The sequence below is a fragment of the Hemitrygon akajei genome, chromosome 11, assembly GCF_048418815.1.
Source record: "Hemitrygon akajei chromosome 11, sHemAka1.3, whole genome shotgun sequence".
NCBI lineage: Eukaryota > Metazoa > Chordata > Chondrichthyes > Myliobatiformes > Dasyatidae > Hemitrygon > Hemitrygon akajei.
In genome coordinates, this window is record NC_133134.1 from 134469966 (window position 1) to 134488067 (window position 18102).

The window sequence follows — 18102 nt, forward strand, 5'->3', positions numbered from 1 at the left end:
GTCCTGTACTTGAGAACATATTAAATCTAATGCAGTCAAATAATGCCCATTTGCTGATCCTCAATCAGCAGAGAAGTGATGGAATACTGCACATTATCAAGGACACACCAAATTGGCCCTTATCAGTAACCTATGCACTAATATGCTCTTTAAATTCAACTAAGACTACCTGGATCCTGACCTAATGACTATTGAGTCCAAATATAGATAACAGCTGAAAGTGAGATAGAAAGAATCTGATTAGTTGTCTCATTTAAATGCAATTGCCAGGATTCAAGGATCCCGTTAAAGACTGAAACCATAGAGAATCCTGATCCATAGAACCATCCACATTTCATATCAAATTATTATTAAATCTACTCACAACCCAATATTTACATTCTATTATCACTACATCTTCCATAAAGGCCATCATGGTAATACTATGAAGTTGTGGCCACTACTTCATCTTCTGATCTCCAGGCCTTCCCACACAGGAGCAGAACAGTTGGTATGTGCATCATAAAATATGTTGAACCTCAATAGGCTTCCAAATTCTAGACCCCCAACTGAGCAGTAATGTGATCTGCATCACACAGGGTATAACCAGACATATTGATAATGATTGATAAAGTCACCTTTTCTGAAAATTCAATTACACTTTATTTTCCAGTACATTGCAATTGAAAATCGATTTTCTCATGAGTGAATTCCGATAACAATTAGCTATTGTTGTTGAGCACAACACAGAAAATTTGACCAGGCACTTCCAGCAGTACCTCTGCTACTCTGATATGCTTTCTGTGTTACAGCTACATGGTATTGTGCTGCATTGTTCCATTTTCCAAGCACCAATCTTTTTGGAGCAGTGGAGGAGAATTTCTTGGTGTGCCATGCTCATCACCAGAACACAACTCCAAGAAAAATACAGCCTGATTAAAGCAGTACTGATTAAATAAGACAATAAGATACAGGAGCAGAATTAGGTCATTTGTCCCATCGAGTATGCTCCGCCATTTCATCAACCGTGGGATTGAGTTGAAGAGCCATGAGGCAAGACCTATATAAGACCATAGTTAAGCCCCACTTGGAGTACTCTGTTCAGCTCTGTGTTGAGCTCATTACAGGAAGGATGTGGATGCTATAGAGAGAGTGCAGAGGAGATTTACAAGGATGTTGCTTGGATTGGGGAGTATGCCTTATGAGAATAGGTTGAGTGAACTTGGCCTTTTCTCCTTGGAACAATGATGAGAGGTGACCTGATCAAGGTGTATAAGATGATGGATGAGAGGCATTGATCGTGTAGGTAGCCAGAGGCTTCTTCCCAGGGAGTGGCTAAAACAAGGGTCGTAGTTTTAAGGTGCTTTAAAGTATGTCAGAGTTAAGTTTTTCCACACACAGAGTAGTGGGCACATGGAATGCACTGCCAGTGAAGGTGGTAGATGCAGATATAATAGGGTCTTTTAAGAGACTCTTAGATAGGTACATGGAGCTTAGTAAAATAGAGGGATATGTGGTAGGGAAATTTTAGGCAGTTTCTAGAGTAGGTTATATTGCCAGCACAACATTGTGGGCCGAAGGCCTGTAATGTGCTTTCGATTTCTATGTTTCTATGACTGATCCATTTTTCCTCTCAGTCCCAGCATCCTGCCATCTCCTCGCATCCCTTCATGCCCTGACCAATCAAGAATCTATCAACCTCTGCCTTAAATATACATAAAGACTTGGCCTCCACAGCTGTCTGTGGCAAAGAATTCCACAGATTCACCACTCACTGGCTACAGAAATTCCTCACCTCTCTTCTAAAGGATGCTTCTCCATTCTGAGGGTGTGTTCACTGGTCTAAGACTCTCCCTTCATAAGAAACATCATCTCCACATCCACTCTATTAAGGCCTTTCACCGTTCGATGGGTCTCAATGAGGACACCTCTCATTCTTCTGAATTCTAATGAATAGAGGCCCAGAGTCATCAAAGACTCTTCATATGACAAGCCATTCAATCCTGGAATCATTTTCGTGAACCTCTTTTGAACCATCACCAGTTTCAGAACCTCCTTTCTAAGAAAATGAGCCAAAAACTGCTCACAATGCTCCAAGTGAGGCCTCACTAGTGCTTAATAAAGTCTCACTATTACATCCTTGCTTTTATATTCTAGTCTTCTTGAAATGAATGTTAACATTACATTTGCCTTCCTCACCACATACTCAACCTGCAAATTCACCTTTAGGGAATCCTGCACAAGGATCCCCAAGTCCTCTTGCACCTCAGTTTTTGTATTTTCTCCTCATTTAGGAAAGTGTCAACAGTTTCATTTCTTTTACCAAAGTGCATGACTATCCATTTTCCGACATTTTATTCTATCTGCCATTTCTTTGTTCATTCTCCTAATACAGGTCCTTCTGTAGGCTCTCTACTTCCTCAAAACTACCTGCCCCTCCACCTGTCTTCATATGATCTGCAAACTTGGCAACAAAGCCATCAAGTTCATTATCCTAATCATTGACAAAACTTAAAAAGAACCAGTCCCAACCATGTGGAACAATGCTGGTCACTGAGAGCCAACCAGAAAAGACTCCCTTTATTCTCACTCTTTGCCTCCTGCCAATAAGTCATTGCTTTATCCATGCCAGCATCCTTCCTGTAATACCATGGGCTCATAGCTTATTAAGCAGTCTCATGTGTGGCATGTTGTCAAAGGACTTCTGAAAATCCAAGTACTGTACATAACATCAACCAATTTTCCTTTGTCTATCCTGCTTGTTATTTCTTCAAAGAATTCCAAAAGATTTGTTAGGCAAGTTTTTCCCTTGAGAAGTACATGCCAACTGCTATGTTGACTATTTTATCATGTGCCTTCAAGTACTCTGAGACTCCTTAATAATCAACTCCGACATCTTCCCAACCTCTGTGGTCAGACCATCAGCCCTATGGTTTCCTTCCTTCTGCCTCTCACCCTTCTTGAAAAGTGGAGTGACCTTAGCAATTTTTCAGTATTCTGGAACCATTCCAGAATCTAGTGATTCTTGAAAGATCATTGCTAATGTCTTCATAATATTTTTCAGAACAATCTGGTCCAGGTGATTTATCTACCTTCAGGCCTTTCAGTTTCCCTAGAACCTTCTCCCTAGTTATGGTAACTTCACACACTTAACGACCCTTGACCCTGGAACTTGCACTATACTGTTAGCGTCTTCCACAGTGAAGACTGATGCAAAATACTTATCTGGTTTGTCTGCCATTTCCTTGTCCCCCATTTCTAACTCTCCAGTATCATTTTCCAGCAGTCTGATATCCACTGTTATCTCTCATTTACTCTTTGTGTATCTGACAAAACTTTTGGTTTAATCTTTCTTTCTTTTCAAATCTTTTTATTATTATTATTATTATTATTATTATTATTATCCAAAATACAAGAGTACAACGAAGTAAGTAACACTTACAAAGTCTCAAAATAGAAAAAAAAACAATATTAAGGACTGAAAAATATGGTGACACAAAAAAAAAGAAAAAATCCTACTAAAGCAAGAAAAAAGTGAGAGAAAAAACCCATTATGTGTTCATCTTTAATATGACTGGCTAACTTACTTTCATATTCCATCTTCACCTTCTTAATGACTTTCTTAGTTGCCTTCTGTTTATTTAAAGCTTCCCAATTCTCTAAATTCTCACTAATTTTTGCCCTCTCTTTGGCTTTTATGTTGTGTTTGCCAGCTCAACAAACAGTCTTTCCAATTTAAGTCACTCAGATGACTCCTGAATATCCACCAAGCAAATTTCCTGGCTTGAAATTTTCAAATCCCCCTCTAATTCTCAAAAATTGAGCTGTGGTATGAGTGGAATTGTCTCTCTGCCACAATGTCAGTCCTGGCAGAGACAGTTCCAGTCTAACCACAACTCTTGTTTGATCTGTTGGGCAATGACCAAAATTATCAGCACCTGCACTATTTTAATCAAACCTTGGGAAATTTTCTGCCCTTTAAAGAAGCTGTCTTTTAAAGTTATAGCACAAGGACAAATGCAGAAATTATTTCTATATCTAGACTGGATTCAGGACTCACATGCTTAGTGGCCAGGACCTAAATCAATCATAGGTTCCAAATGACGTCAGTGGTTGGAAGGAGTTATCACAGCAATGTATGGGATAAAGGAGAGAAGGCAAGTAAAACAGAAAAGGGCTTGCATTTTAGAGTCTGATACAGCACCCTTAAAGCCTAAGGGAAGATGCTCCTGAGAAACCATGAACAGCACAAGGAGTATATGAAGTATATAGGATGATGAGAAGCATTGATCGTGTGGATAGTCAGAGGCTTTTTCCCAGGGCTGAAATGGCTAGCATGACAGGGCACAGTTTTAAGATGCTTGGAAGTAGGTACAGAGGAGAAGTCAAGGGCAATTTTTTTTTTGTTTTTTTTTTTGTTTTTTTTTTAAACGCAGAGGATGGCGAGTGCGTGGAATGGGCTGCCGGTGACGGTGGTGGAGGCAGATACGATAGAGTCTTTTAAGAGACTCCTGCACAGGTACATGGAGCTTAGAAAAATAGAAGGCTATGCGTAACCCTAGGTAATTTCTAAAATAAGTACATGTCTGGCACAGCATCGTGGGGCTGAAGGGCCAGTATTGTGCTGTAGGTTTTCTATGTTTCTATGAGTGATAACATAAGATGTGGCATAGAAACCTTAATAGCTTCAGGCAGAATCCAGCTTAAATTTCAAAGTAAATTTATTATCAAAGAACGTATACAACCCTGAGATTCATTTTCTTGCAGGCATACTCAATAAATCCAATTTTAATAATAGAATCAATGGAAGACTGCATCAACAGGACAGACAACCAGCATGCAAAAAACAACAAGCTGTGCAAACTCAAAAAGAAATTTAAAAAATGAAATAATAATAATAATAAATAAGCAATAGTTATCAAGAAAATGTGATGAAGTGTCCTTGAAAATTATTCCATAGGTTGTGAGAACAGTTCAGTGATGGGACAAGTTGTGTGAAATTATGCCCTCTGGTTCTAAACCCTGATGGTTGAGTGGTAATAACGGTTCCTGAATCTAGCAGTGTAAGTCCTGAACTCCTGCACCTTCTTCCTGATAGCAGTAGCAAGGAGAGAACCTGGGTGATGGACGCTGCTTTTTTGTAACAATGCTCCGTGTAGATGTGCTCAGTGGTGGAGAGGGCCATACATCTAATAGAATGGGCCATATCCACTATATTTTGTAGGATTTTCCATTCAAGGCAATCAGTGTTTCCATACCAGGCAGTGATGCTGCCAGTCAATATACTCTCCACCATACTTCTGTAGAAGATTGTTAAAGTTTTAGATGTCATGCCGAATCTTTGCAAACTTTTAAGGAAGTAGAGGTGCTGCCGCGCTTTCTTCATAATTGCTCTTACATGCTGAGTTCCCAGAGTGATACGAAGCAACCATAAATGATTGTCATTGTCCTCACTCTGGGCAAGTCCATTTGGACTTACATAATGCTTAAATAAACTACACTACAATATTAAAGCCATGATTATACAGTCATTTGTCTCTGGCATTCCATATAATTCTTGTACTTTTTATATTTACCACTTGTTAGCTGAAGCTCATTTAGACTTCATTCAGTTAAATTGGAAAATTGTGCAATTTACATGAAATCTGCTGGCTCCCTCTTTACAGAAGAAAAGTCCGATTCACATGAAGCAGCTTCAGCAGCCTTTCTACTTCAATACATTGGATCTTCATAAAACTTGAGGGGAGGGGGGGGGGGTGTCGGTGGGGCTACCTGAGCTCAGGTATCTGCTCTTGCAAGCCTTCTAATTGGCAACATCCATAATAGTAATGCATCAAAGTTACATGCTTAAGAACCTGGATCACTTCAAAATGGATGCCCAATCACAGACACTATCACAGCTGAATAAAAGTAGCTAAGATTAAAATAGAGCATATTAATAATTCAGATATGGAGGATATTGCATCTGTCAATTTTCCCAACTTCATGTCATTATCTTACTAAATATGCATGTTTAGTTTATAATATAGTTTGTCCCTAATGTATCTCTTGGGACTGTGGCAAATCAGAGTTAAACACAATTATCTTGCATTTCTTCATCCATTTTATTACTGAAAGTATCAACCGTTTTTATGAGCATGTATCTGTCTTCATAAAAGTATCATGGAGAGGAATTTCAAATAAATTTATTAATCATTCCTGAATAATGCATGCACATGGTAACTTCAGATATTCAGATTTCACAATCTGGCTTAGGCTTTATTTATGTTTGTTCATGGGGTGTTGATGTTATCGGCAAAATTATCATTTAATGGACATCACTAACGGCCCTTGAACTAACTTGTTGGTTGATTTTAGATTTCATTAGAAACACTGTTGTAAAAGTGGCTTGGCTTAGAGGTCAGATTGGTAAGGATGAGAGAGGCATGAACGGATATGGGAGAAGACAGGAGATTGGGGCTAAGAGGAAAATTGGATCAGCCATGAAGAAATGACAGAGCAGACTCGATGAGACAAATGGCTTAATTCTGCTCCTACATCTAATGGTCATATGGTCTTATTCCCTTCCCCAAATTGAAGCAAATGGCTCTTTTAATGACAATCCAGTAATTCCATTGACAATTCCAATTTACTTTTATTAATTAACTTAATCTTCCTTCCATTTACTGTGTGAACTCAAAATCAAACTCCTAACCTTTGGACAACCAGTCTACCTAGCTAACTGCAATGGTATCATTGCCCTGTTTTTAAGTTCTGTAATTTTAGTATTTGGGCATTATTACTAGTATCAGAGTGGGGTTTGGTATTTTAGTCAGCCCAGATAGTAAAGATCATGAGCCTGGGAAATACTCTTATGTTGTTCAGTTTTATAGACACTATAAATAAAATCTGAAATCCATTTTAAACGTAATATTTTTATACAGCTGCACAACACAGTCAGAAAAGCTTGCTTTCTCTAGTTTAACAATATACCAATTTTGAAAACTCAGCAAGCTGTTCTCAATTGGTAAACAGTAACAATCTCCTCAACGTATGCTGGCCATGTTGTTAACTTTCTCCCATATTTACTGAGGTTATGTAATGAAAATGATTATTTTCTCTCTCTAGGTAATCTAATAACCATTATTCTCTTCTACATGCACCAGCCCACAGTTCAATTTAGGTATTCTGTTTTTTTATGTTCCACTTCAATCATTGCAAATGATGTTTGCTCCAGCAGACCAAGGAAAAAGCTGATCCTGGATGATAAATAAAACGAAAGCATTAAAATGAAAAACATTTTTTAAAACCTAATACACATATAGATTCCATCAAGATTATAAGTATGAAGGGCTTAATGGTGATACATAATTTCTTTTGTCCTTTAAAGATTTTTAAGATTCTCAGGTGCCAATGACACCAGCTGGAACTGTGATGAAAAATAATTGAAATGATGGTGAATTATTATCACCTTTTTATTTATTTCTACATGAACTATCAATGGATGCTGTCATAAGCAAATTTACTTTTTAGTATGAATAGTTTTCCAGCTTTCGGTGACAGTACCACCATATATATTAACAATATGCCTGGAAAGAAGATTCCAGTGTAGCAGTTACCAAGTGTATGATATGATGATGATGATGACTATTGAGGATGTTTGGCTTCCAAATCAGTCCAGTTCTTTCTTTACTGCATAGAAATACATTCAGGTACTGAATGGTTAAATATTTCTGGCATCATTTGCCTATTTGTCAGGATATAATCAAGAAGCTAGTACCTCTGTGCTATTAATGCTTATCTGGAATACTGTATATATACATTATATATTGCAAAATAATATTTCTAAAAATTATATCCGGGCATCTGTTTACTTATCTTTTCTTTTTGCATTCTTCCACATTATACTGTATATCCACTATTATAGTACAGCTTAGATGTGAATTTGCACATGGAAAGATGGGGTTTATTAAACATACCATAGAATAACACTTTTCAATATACAGTTATCTCGCTCTAATGCAACCAGTTTTCATTGGTATTTTTATCGAAGTGGAACATATCAGTCATGTAAAAAAATAGGATGACATATTCAAAGAGTAGGTTATTCAAGAATGACATTTTAAGACAATAAATGGCACTGCCTTCAAATGAATAATGAAACCATTCATAGGTCTCATCCTCCCTGAACATTTGCACATTATACACTCCTCTGTAATATCTCTCATAAAACCGTATTACATCATAAAACTTGAAAATTGTGCTCAGTGACAATACTGCACTATGGCTTTGAGAATAGGCATTAGTAAATTATCAGTAATAAGTTATTACTATTGTTATATGTATTAGAAAAATTAAGTATAGAAGTATTTAAGAGAAAAGTAATATAATTTTAGGATCTAGATGTCTCTTAACACTTCTTTAAAAATAATAGCCATTTATCCATAGTCATGAAATGACATTTAACATTTTTTTCAAGAATCTGACTCTGTTAGTTATTAACAACACATACTTGTCAGAAATATTGCAAATGATACTTTCCTGATATTATCTCCTCCTAACATATGGTACATAAAGTGATCCTTTATTTGATCCAGTAAATTGTAAGAGAATCTAAATAGTACATCACTTGAAATTTTAAATGTCTAATTCTCGTTGGGTCTGACTGGCATTTCATTTTATTACGTACTTTAACAATTTAATATATTGATACGGGTTGACATCTGTTCCAATGAAAATCCCACCAAGTAAACCAGTATACATCCAATATGACACATTTAATGTTGAATTAGTACGTTTTGACTCCAGAAAAGGCAGCTTCCTTATCTAGTACCTATTATTCTTCCTCATCTTGCTAGAAATGTGTTTTTCATATCCCTGTGCATGCATACCACTAACTATGAGTAAAATAGGAATCAAAACAGCATGTGGCACTGAACAGTGTATCTAAAGACTTATTTTCCATTGAAACCCAGTTTTAACAAGATTTTAAATGGCTGTAGTGAGGAAATGCCAATAACAAGATTATTACTCCAGTTTCAAGTAATGAATCAACTGGAATACCAACCTATCACAAACTAAAGATAAGTAAATCATAGGGAAATTTTACTGTAGCTTCCTTCCATAACAGAGAATCACAAATACTGCATATTATGTATACGGTATCAGAGAAATGAAGAGCAGGATGTGTCACAGTTCTTCCTCTTAATATGTCTCTGATCATGAAGGGATTATAAATAACATTTCATTTCAACAACTTAACAGATGAGAATCATGGCTCCTTTAGAGAATTATGCATCTTGGGATTTCACCTATCCATGATAAAGGTATCCCAATTTCTGTCTGAACTTCAATACAATAATAGTGCAACAATTCAGATTTTAAATCAAAATCTAGATTTAAAAAATTCTCCAGAGTCCAGAAAACGGGATGCAGCAGCTGGCAAATCTGCTGTTTGAATTGAATGCTTGTAAATAGCAAACATGTATAATCACACAGGATCTGACAATAATGTTAAAAAAATTCAAGATATTTAGAAGAAAATTTTGAGTTGGAACAATTAAAGGAAAATACACATACACTGAGAACAATTAAATCATTTAAGTTAACTAAAGAAAACAAATCTAAACCTTTACTTGCCTTTTATTCCAGTTTCAACTCCCAACTTGAGAAGTGGAAAATTTGAGGAAGTTTGCACAGCTCAGTCCAACTGTAGATGTCCAGCAGTTGGTATGTACTGAACTGAAGCCTCCATTGCACCCTTCAATTAGGAATTGAGCAAGTTTGGCTACAGCAGATTTGCAGTGGATGTCAGCTAAAATATTCCCCATTCTTTCTAGTATATTCATGCTAAGGAAAACACTTGATTATATCTTCAGATAGTTTTTTTTTACAATGGCATTAGAGAAATTGCTTTGTCAAATAGCAGATTAGTTGGAATCTAATGGTTTTTAACCTGGCAACCACCTTAAAGCAATGCTATGACACATTAGACAATAATCTATGTACGGCAGATGTTGATAATACAAAGCAAAACTGAAATTGATGGAAAGGCAAGGCAAATCGAGCAACATTTGCAGAAAGAATAAGTTAGTGGTTTCTGTGTGCAACTAGATTCCAATGAAGTTACTCGACCAGTTCATTATTTCTACATTTTTTGGTTTTTGCCATCTTGCATTGAATGTCAACTTTCTTCAACAAAATTTTAGCCATTAATAACATCTCCTTATCAAATTTATAACAAATCCTACTATACATGATGATTTAGTATCTGAATACAAAGAGAATACCCTTTGTTGAAGGCAAAGTGAATTATCAGAAGGCAATGAGGATATTACTTTATCAAAGCAAAATATAATAGATAGTGGAAATCTGCAATAGAAATCTGAACATGCTAGAAATACTCAGTAGTTCAGGCAGCATTTGTGAAGAAAGAGACATATCAGATTGTTGAGTTCAATCACCAATCTGTTGATCACTTATTAGGAGATTACTTTGATCGTTATCTGTAAATTTATGGGCTATGTTATTTGAAATTATAATTCACAAAGCTCAGAAAGCTACACAACCCAATGTCTGGACAAAAATAGGTAAACATTAGCATAGAGCTTTCAATCTTGTTCACAAAATGCTCTTGTATTGCAGCAGTCACTGAAAATCTATGAGAAGCAATTTTTTTTTAGGTAGATACAGTTTAAAAAGAAAAGCCGGTAAAGACGGATAAGTGACTTAATTCCCAGGGGTTTTGTTTAGTGTCATCTATCTTAGGAATAAAAGTGAACATCTGGACTTAAGTTATAATTTAGGTCAATGAAATTTCTCACACCAGGGAGCAATGCAAAAGATCAAAACAAGCTGTAAAATATAAATCAAAGGCCACCAAAGCTAACATTGAGTAATTGCAGCAAATTTCTCAAAAGGTGATAATAATTCTAATACAATTTAAAATAATTCAGTGTTGAATATTGTGTTTGATATAATATATCAGCATTAAAATGTGAATCTAATTAGAATATGAATCTAATCAGAAATGACAATCTATTAGCATAAATGTCCTTGTTTGCTGTTGTCCTTTAGGGTATCAAGTATGGTACAGACAAAATGCATCAGGAATCAGCTGATACATCATTACCCAAAGAAAACCAAGTTATCAGTTTGTGATGGAAAACTCTAACGTAAGCTTAAAAAACAATTACTCTTTCTTGTGTATAAAAAGATTTTATGTTGACAATACAGACACATTAAGACAATAAATCTTTAGTGATTTCATGCTGTTAGATTTCTAAAGTATAATGCTTCTTAAGTGATTCCGTTTCATAATGCATGTACGTACCATGTCAACATTTCTTAATTGACATGCAAATTTGCACCTGTTAGAATAAGTGTACATAAATATAAGTAAGAGGTAAACTAAATTATCACCAAAAGTTTTGTTTTATTATTTTTTAGGAAAATGTTTAAAGATGGTAAACATTCAAAAGCCTATTGAATACCAAATACTTTCCCTTGGTTTTCTAAATATGCTGTTTGCTAAGTATCTAAAAATGACTTGCACTGGTGAATACTGTAAAGAGAAAATGGAAGAAAGTAATGAAGTATGCCTTAACTATAAATTCTAATGGTCTTTAATATTTTCAATAAAGTGCAAGATTACAGAATGTATTTACTGGATAACAACTTTCTCTACCATCTGCAAGCAAGTCTAATCTGTACAGGAAAGTGAGAGTTTATCAGCATTAATAATTGGTTTATTTTTAAATGTTCAAAACAGAAAAATTACTGGCTGCGTAGAAAATGTTTTGAAATCTAAGTGGATGCTCTACTACACAAAAGGAATGAACAGGTAAGTTATGATGTTTTGCTTAAAACACAAATACCCTCATTTAAATACAAAAACCCTCATTAAGCATCCAGGCATTTTAATCCGTGACCCCCCACTTGTCTTGCACCACAAATTGCAGTACAAGTGATCTGACACTCACAGACACTGCCTCAGTTTGATGCAGGTTTCAGCTGTGACGACACGGCCTGCAAATCTGGGCAGGCGTTGCAGATGCTGCGAACCCTTGTAATTTGTAGCAGCAAACTAATTGTTTCAGCCTAAGATTCTGCCATGTCAACAAAGAGTGTTAACTTCAATGAATTTCATTAAAATGAAGGAATTGCTGTCCATACATGCATCCAAGCCTCTTATTGTCTCAGACTTACATAACTGAAGAAAACAGAAGGTCAAAGATTTGATCGAAAACAATTGAAAATCACTTTCCATTTCTGTTTTAATTTACTAGCACAGAATTTTACTGATAGCTATCCTATTTTAAGTATTCAGTGTAATAACATCTTCACTTGATTATTTAGCATCACTTTCATCTTCATAACGGCTTATGAGCATATTCCTTAAGGCAACTATTGCCTTATATTTACCATATATTTATCACTTCTAAGCACACGAGATTTAAGTCTGCCAGGAAACAATAAACACTCCATTTTGTCCATAGTTTATTGTTTCGTGTACACAAAGAGGAAGGCATTTACAAAGAAATAGCATTTAGAATTCTAGGCTCTGTGCTTTGTGAAGCAAGCTATAATTTCCAAAGACTTGTTTAACTGGTAGTCCACCAATATAAATGCATTCTAAAATATATTTATTTTTGGCAAGTACTTTGTATTTTGCAAACTGTGCAGGTATTATTCACCTGAGAAATTGCTTTGAAACTGGGCAGAGTCAATGCCAGGATCTTTGCACAGATTTCCATTATATAACACTATTTTCTTTACAGCTTACAAATCATAAAATCACAGAGCACTATTTTACTAATTTCTTCGATATCATCCATGTTGTTATTGGACTTACCGCTGTTTACCCAGCGTGCCCTTCACGACAATTTAAATTTAATATCCTTTAAAATAAATTCTCCAAGCTAAATCTGTTTGCTGCTTCTGGAAATCTAAGCAGATCCTAGCTGCAAAAAAATACTGCATTCACAAACTAGTAGTCTCTATTCATTTATATTGCGCTGGCAACTGACTTCATTTGAGAAGAATTAATGTTTGTCCGCAGCCTTCAGCATGACAGTAAAAGCGCTATTGTTTTAGTTTTCCTCAACAAACAGCCTATTTTTTCCGCATTCATGTTTTTATTTGTTTCACAAAGAAACTTTCTAATAGGTCACAGCACTCTAAACTAATAATCTTTGTCTCAGTTCCCATCAGTAATTTATTCTTTATAACATGGATCAATAAAGCAGATTGAATTATTCTGGGATGTGGCTGTTATCAGTAGCAGTCTCAGCAAATTATTTTATAATAAACTATCTTTGGGCAATCATAAAATATTTAAAATTTAATTGGAAATAGGAATTTCTTAAGACTGAATGATATATACAGAAATCAAACAAGAGTCCTGCCAGAGTTGTGAATTTCTCTTCAGGTATAATTTCCTGGTTGAAATTGGCCTGAAAAATGAACATCTCCTGATTGCAGTTTTTCTTATTAATTCATTTTACTGACCTAGTTTCAGTGACATTCCCCCACAGTCTATTTCCGATACAAATTTATAACTACACAGGCTTATGTCAACCACCATGCTTGCTGTCAATGTTACAGAACAGTATTTGTAATCAATTTATTTGAAAGGCAATTCCCTCTCATTCTCAGTATCAGTGTGTTCAGACATACAGACCTTCACAATTTTCTGTCCACCCAGGGAAGAAATATGGCTGCTGGGTGGAACCTTCTGCATTAAGTCAAATTTGCCTCACACTGCTTAAGGAAGACTGAAAAGAAATGCTGATTATTTTCTTTTCCTTTGTTTAAATAATGCAATTCTGATGCATTACCAATTCCATATGCTTCATCATTTCAAATTACAGCAGGTGCTTTCATGAAATAAAAATATAGCATTTAAATTAAACATTCAAATAACTAACTATAACCCATACTGCATACAGATCTGCCCTTGGAAAATGAACTGCTGACAGATTTTCCAACACAATATCTTGCTCTCCTCCAAATTAAATGAACATGCAAGATATATTTGTAAAAGAATAAACATAAAAGAAATGTCTTTCACATACCGGCTATGGTGCTAGACATGATGATGTAGGATGTAGAGGCTCAAGTAGCAGGAATGAGATGGGTCTGTTCTGCAGTGGTGTGGAGGCAGATGTCTGAATAAGGCACTGACTCAGTGGTGTGCAAACTGCAGGAGAGAAAGAGGAGAGGCAACCTGTTAGAGACAGTAAATCTGAGTGGTAGAGACACTGCTTTGATGTCACTGCTATACTGCCTTTTTCCCTGAACAATGAATATTAATTTGCTAATGGCTCAAAGACCTCTGGGTCTTAAAATGTAGTGATAAAACTGTTTGAATTTGGTGATATATTTTGAAACTCCCCTACTAATTGCACATTCCAAATGGTAGCTGTTTCAGCCAGTTTGACATTGGAAGTTATTATTTAAAAACCCAATCATTTTATAAAATACATTGCATTTATGCTATAGTCTTTGAGCAATCAAAATAAATACTGTTGGCCTCTGAACTAAAGGTTTTTTATGTATAATATATACAGTAAGTACCTTCAAATGCTAAAACAAGTCCAGAATCCTGTATGAAGGTATTGATGATAGACATTGCAATTCCATTAACCTCTACAGTACTGTGCACTGCATAGCATTTCTCCATGGAAGCTATATAATAAACCGTAAATACTCTTTCATTTCTTAAGTGATTCAGCAAGACAGTCATTGCAGAGACCCTTCCCATGAAATGCCCTAGCTTTTACCAGCTAGAAAAGCTGTCATTGGTTTTAATAGTTTTTAAGTAATCCTAACTCAGTGTCATTTAGAAACTATTAGAATTTGAAGTAAATAATTTAAAAAGTTAAGATCTATTAAAAATTCAAATAAAATAAAGTCAGTAAAACAACACATAAAACATGAAGGAATTTGAAGCAAAAATAGGCCATTCACCTCCTCATGTCTGCTTCAGTGAAATCAAAGCTTTTATTACCTTTTTTGATTTAACCCTTCTCTTCATGATTCCTTTCATATCCACGGCTCTGTTGATCCTTATTTTCAATATAGACTCCACAGCCCTTCTTCACAGAGAATTCTGAAGATTCACTGTACTATGGATGAAGAAAATATTTTACAGTGCCGAATGGCTAATCCTGCATTTTGAGACTGTCAGCTCAAGTAAGAGGAAATCTCTCCCCAGGGGAAACGTCATACCAATGGAACCCGTTGTGGTCAAACTATGTAAAAATTCCTGAGGTAACAAACTCATTAAACAAAATTATGATGCACAGGTTCAGGTAATACATTGGCTTGGATTGAGAATAGTTTAATGGATGTTATCCCAGGGTTTTCTCATCAGGGTTAGATATTGCTGCAGTAAAACCTTTGAACACTTTTACTTTTATCAATAAGGCCAATGCACCATTTACTTTCCTAATTTCTTGCTACACTTGTATGATAACTCTCAGTAATATACACACAGTATTCACAAAGATACTCTGAACACCAATGGACACCAGTTTCAACCATTTTAAAAATATTGCCGTATTCTACTTCTTCTGCTAAAGTTAATGACCTCACATTTTTGACATTACATTCTATCTGCTCTGTCCTTGTTCATTCAGTTAGGCTGCAGACATTACCCTTAAGCCTCTCTCATCCTTGTCACATTCATCAGCAAACTTGAATAAGTTGCAGTTGGCTCCCTCATAGTTCAAATCAATGGTCTGAATGAGGGAACCAGCTAATGTGATCCCTGCTGCAGCTCATTAGTCTACACACCCTAAAATTACCCATTTAACCCCTCACCATGTTACTCTGTTCATTAACCAGTCATTAGTCATAGAAACTACAGCACACCAAAAGGCTCTATGGCCCTTCAGCCCAAACCATTTAATCTGTCCAGTTCCAATGACCAGCACTAGGATCATTGCCCTCCATAGGCCTATTAACAATGTACCTATCCAAACTTTTCTTGAACGTTGAAATCAAAATCGCATCCACCATTTTTGGCAGCTCATTCCACACGCTCATCACTCTCTGTGAAGAAGTTTCCCCTCATGTTCCCCTTAAACATTTCAGTTTTCACCCTTAACCTAGCCTTCAATTGTCCAGCACAGTATATTGTTCCCTAACCCATGTCCGCTAATTTAGTTTAATAACCTCGTGTGGCACCTTATTGAAAACCTTCCAAAAGACCAAATAGTTCTTGTGCACGTTTCCTTCTCTATTCCATTAGAAGCAATATCAAAAACCTTTTAGCAAATTTGACAAATCATATGTCCCTTTCATAGGTCCATGCTGACCAATCAATCTATTTCTGGTTTTCACTGTGGACTGAAATGCCTGTGCCTGAGCTGTACTGTTTTAAGTGGCCTGCCACCACGTCTTCAATAATAGATGCTAGCATTTTCCACACAGTATATGGCCACATCTTTCAAAACTTTGAGATGCATGTCATCAGATCAATGTCATGTATCATCTTTTAGCTCCATTAATTTCACCAATATTTAATGCTAATGTCTTTATCACCTCACTCACTCTGGACCTCTTGTTCTCTGCTGTAACCAGGAGGTTTTCTACGATTTACTCAGTGAAATATGTTTAATTTGTGCACAATTTCCTTATCTGCCAATATAATTTCTCCTGTATGTTTGTAAGGAATCCCTATTAATGTTTGCTAATGACTTATTTCTATAAACTGTATCTGTGGAAGCTTTTACAGTCTGGATTACTCACAGATTCAAATGCCTCTGTTTGACCTCTATTACCTTCTGAGCCCCAGGGTTCTTCCAGGAGTCAAGAATGCCGGGCAGTCTTAATTCGTAACAATTGCTTACTTTAAAGTATGAACTAACATACAAATACAAAGCCAAGTAAATAAAGAGCTCAGAAATAAAGCTAAGATGAATGAAAAACTGTCGAAAGCCAAATATAAAGGATGGTGCCTCTGAAAAATCCATCATTTTAATCATCAAAATAAGAGAAATTCCTCAGATAAACTAAACCAATCAATGATTGCACAATTACATCACATGGGTATCGTGCTAATACTTAGCCAATGAAAAATGAGAAAGGTGATAAACTGGTACATTAACTTGTACAGTTTTCTGCCAGTAAGTGGGGATAACACATGATATAATGTGAAAAATACATGAGTTTGTTAAAAAGTACAAAGATTAAAATTCAGCTTTAGTCTTACATTAACTCATCGTAGAAAAAGTATTTAAAAAAAGTGGTCTCCAACATCCCTTTCTTGAAGCAATTGCTGGTCATCATTTACTGAGTTCTGAAATCTTCCCATTTCATGGGCTTCTGACAACATGATAAGCCTTTTCTCTGATCTCTTACTTTGAAATCAGTTGTTTACTGATTGCCTGGTCTCTTTTCCTGTTGAGCTTTTGTATCTTAAAGAGATATCACTGAAATTTGACATGGTCACTCCAGGACATTAACTTTGTTGTTTTTAAGCCATTCTTGTGTAGCTTCGGTTTTATGCTTGCTGGAAAACAAATCTTCTCCCAAGTCACAGTTCTCTTGCAGACTGCATCAGGATTTCCTCCAGGATTTCCCTGAATCTTGCTTCATTCATTTTACCCTCGACCTTCACATGCCTTCCAGGGCCTGCTGCAGTGAAGCATCTCCATAGCATGATACAGCCGCTACCATACTTCACAGTAGGGATGGTGTGTTTGAATTATGTGTGGTGTTTGGCTTACACTAAACATAATGATTAGTCTGATGAGCAAAAACCTCAATTTTGGTTTAATCAGACCATAGAACCATCTTCCAGCTAACTTCAGGGTCTCTCACATGCCTTCTGGAAAACTCTAGCCAGGATTTCATGTCAGTTTTTTCCAGCAGTAGCTTTCTCTTTGCCATTATCCTATAGAGCTGCAACTGGTGAAGCACCTAGCCAACAGTCATTGTATGTGCATTCTCTCCCATCTAAGCCATTGAAGTTTGTAACACCTCCAGGGTTGATATAGGTCTCTTGGTGGCCTTCCTCACTAGTCCCCTTCTTGCATGGTCACTTAGTTTTTGAGGATGGCCTGCTCTAGTCAGATTTACAGCTGTGCCATATTCTTTCCATTCCATGTTGATTGACTTAACTGTACCTCAAAGGAT

At 36.1% G+C, this 18102-nt stretch overlaps 1 protein-coding gene across 2 annotated transcripts in view; it reads right to left on the reverse strand.

The window, feature by feature from the left end:
- Positions 1-14186, reverse strand: part of LOC140736023 (stathmin-3-like) — a 55387-nt gene extending 41201 nt beyond the window's left edge. Inside the window, exon 1 of one of the 2 annotated variants that reach the window (XM_073061708.1) lies at positions 14034-14186. In XM_073061708.1, the coding sequence (XP_072917809.1) occupies positions 14034-14052 (19 nt within the window). In that variant the 5' untranslated portion in view covers positions 14053-14186. The remainder of the gene's footprint in view (positions 1-14033) is intronic. The other variant, XM_073061709.1, reaches the window with a different exon arrangement.
- Between the last annotated feature and the right edge of the window lie 3916 nt (positions 14187-18102).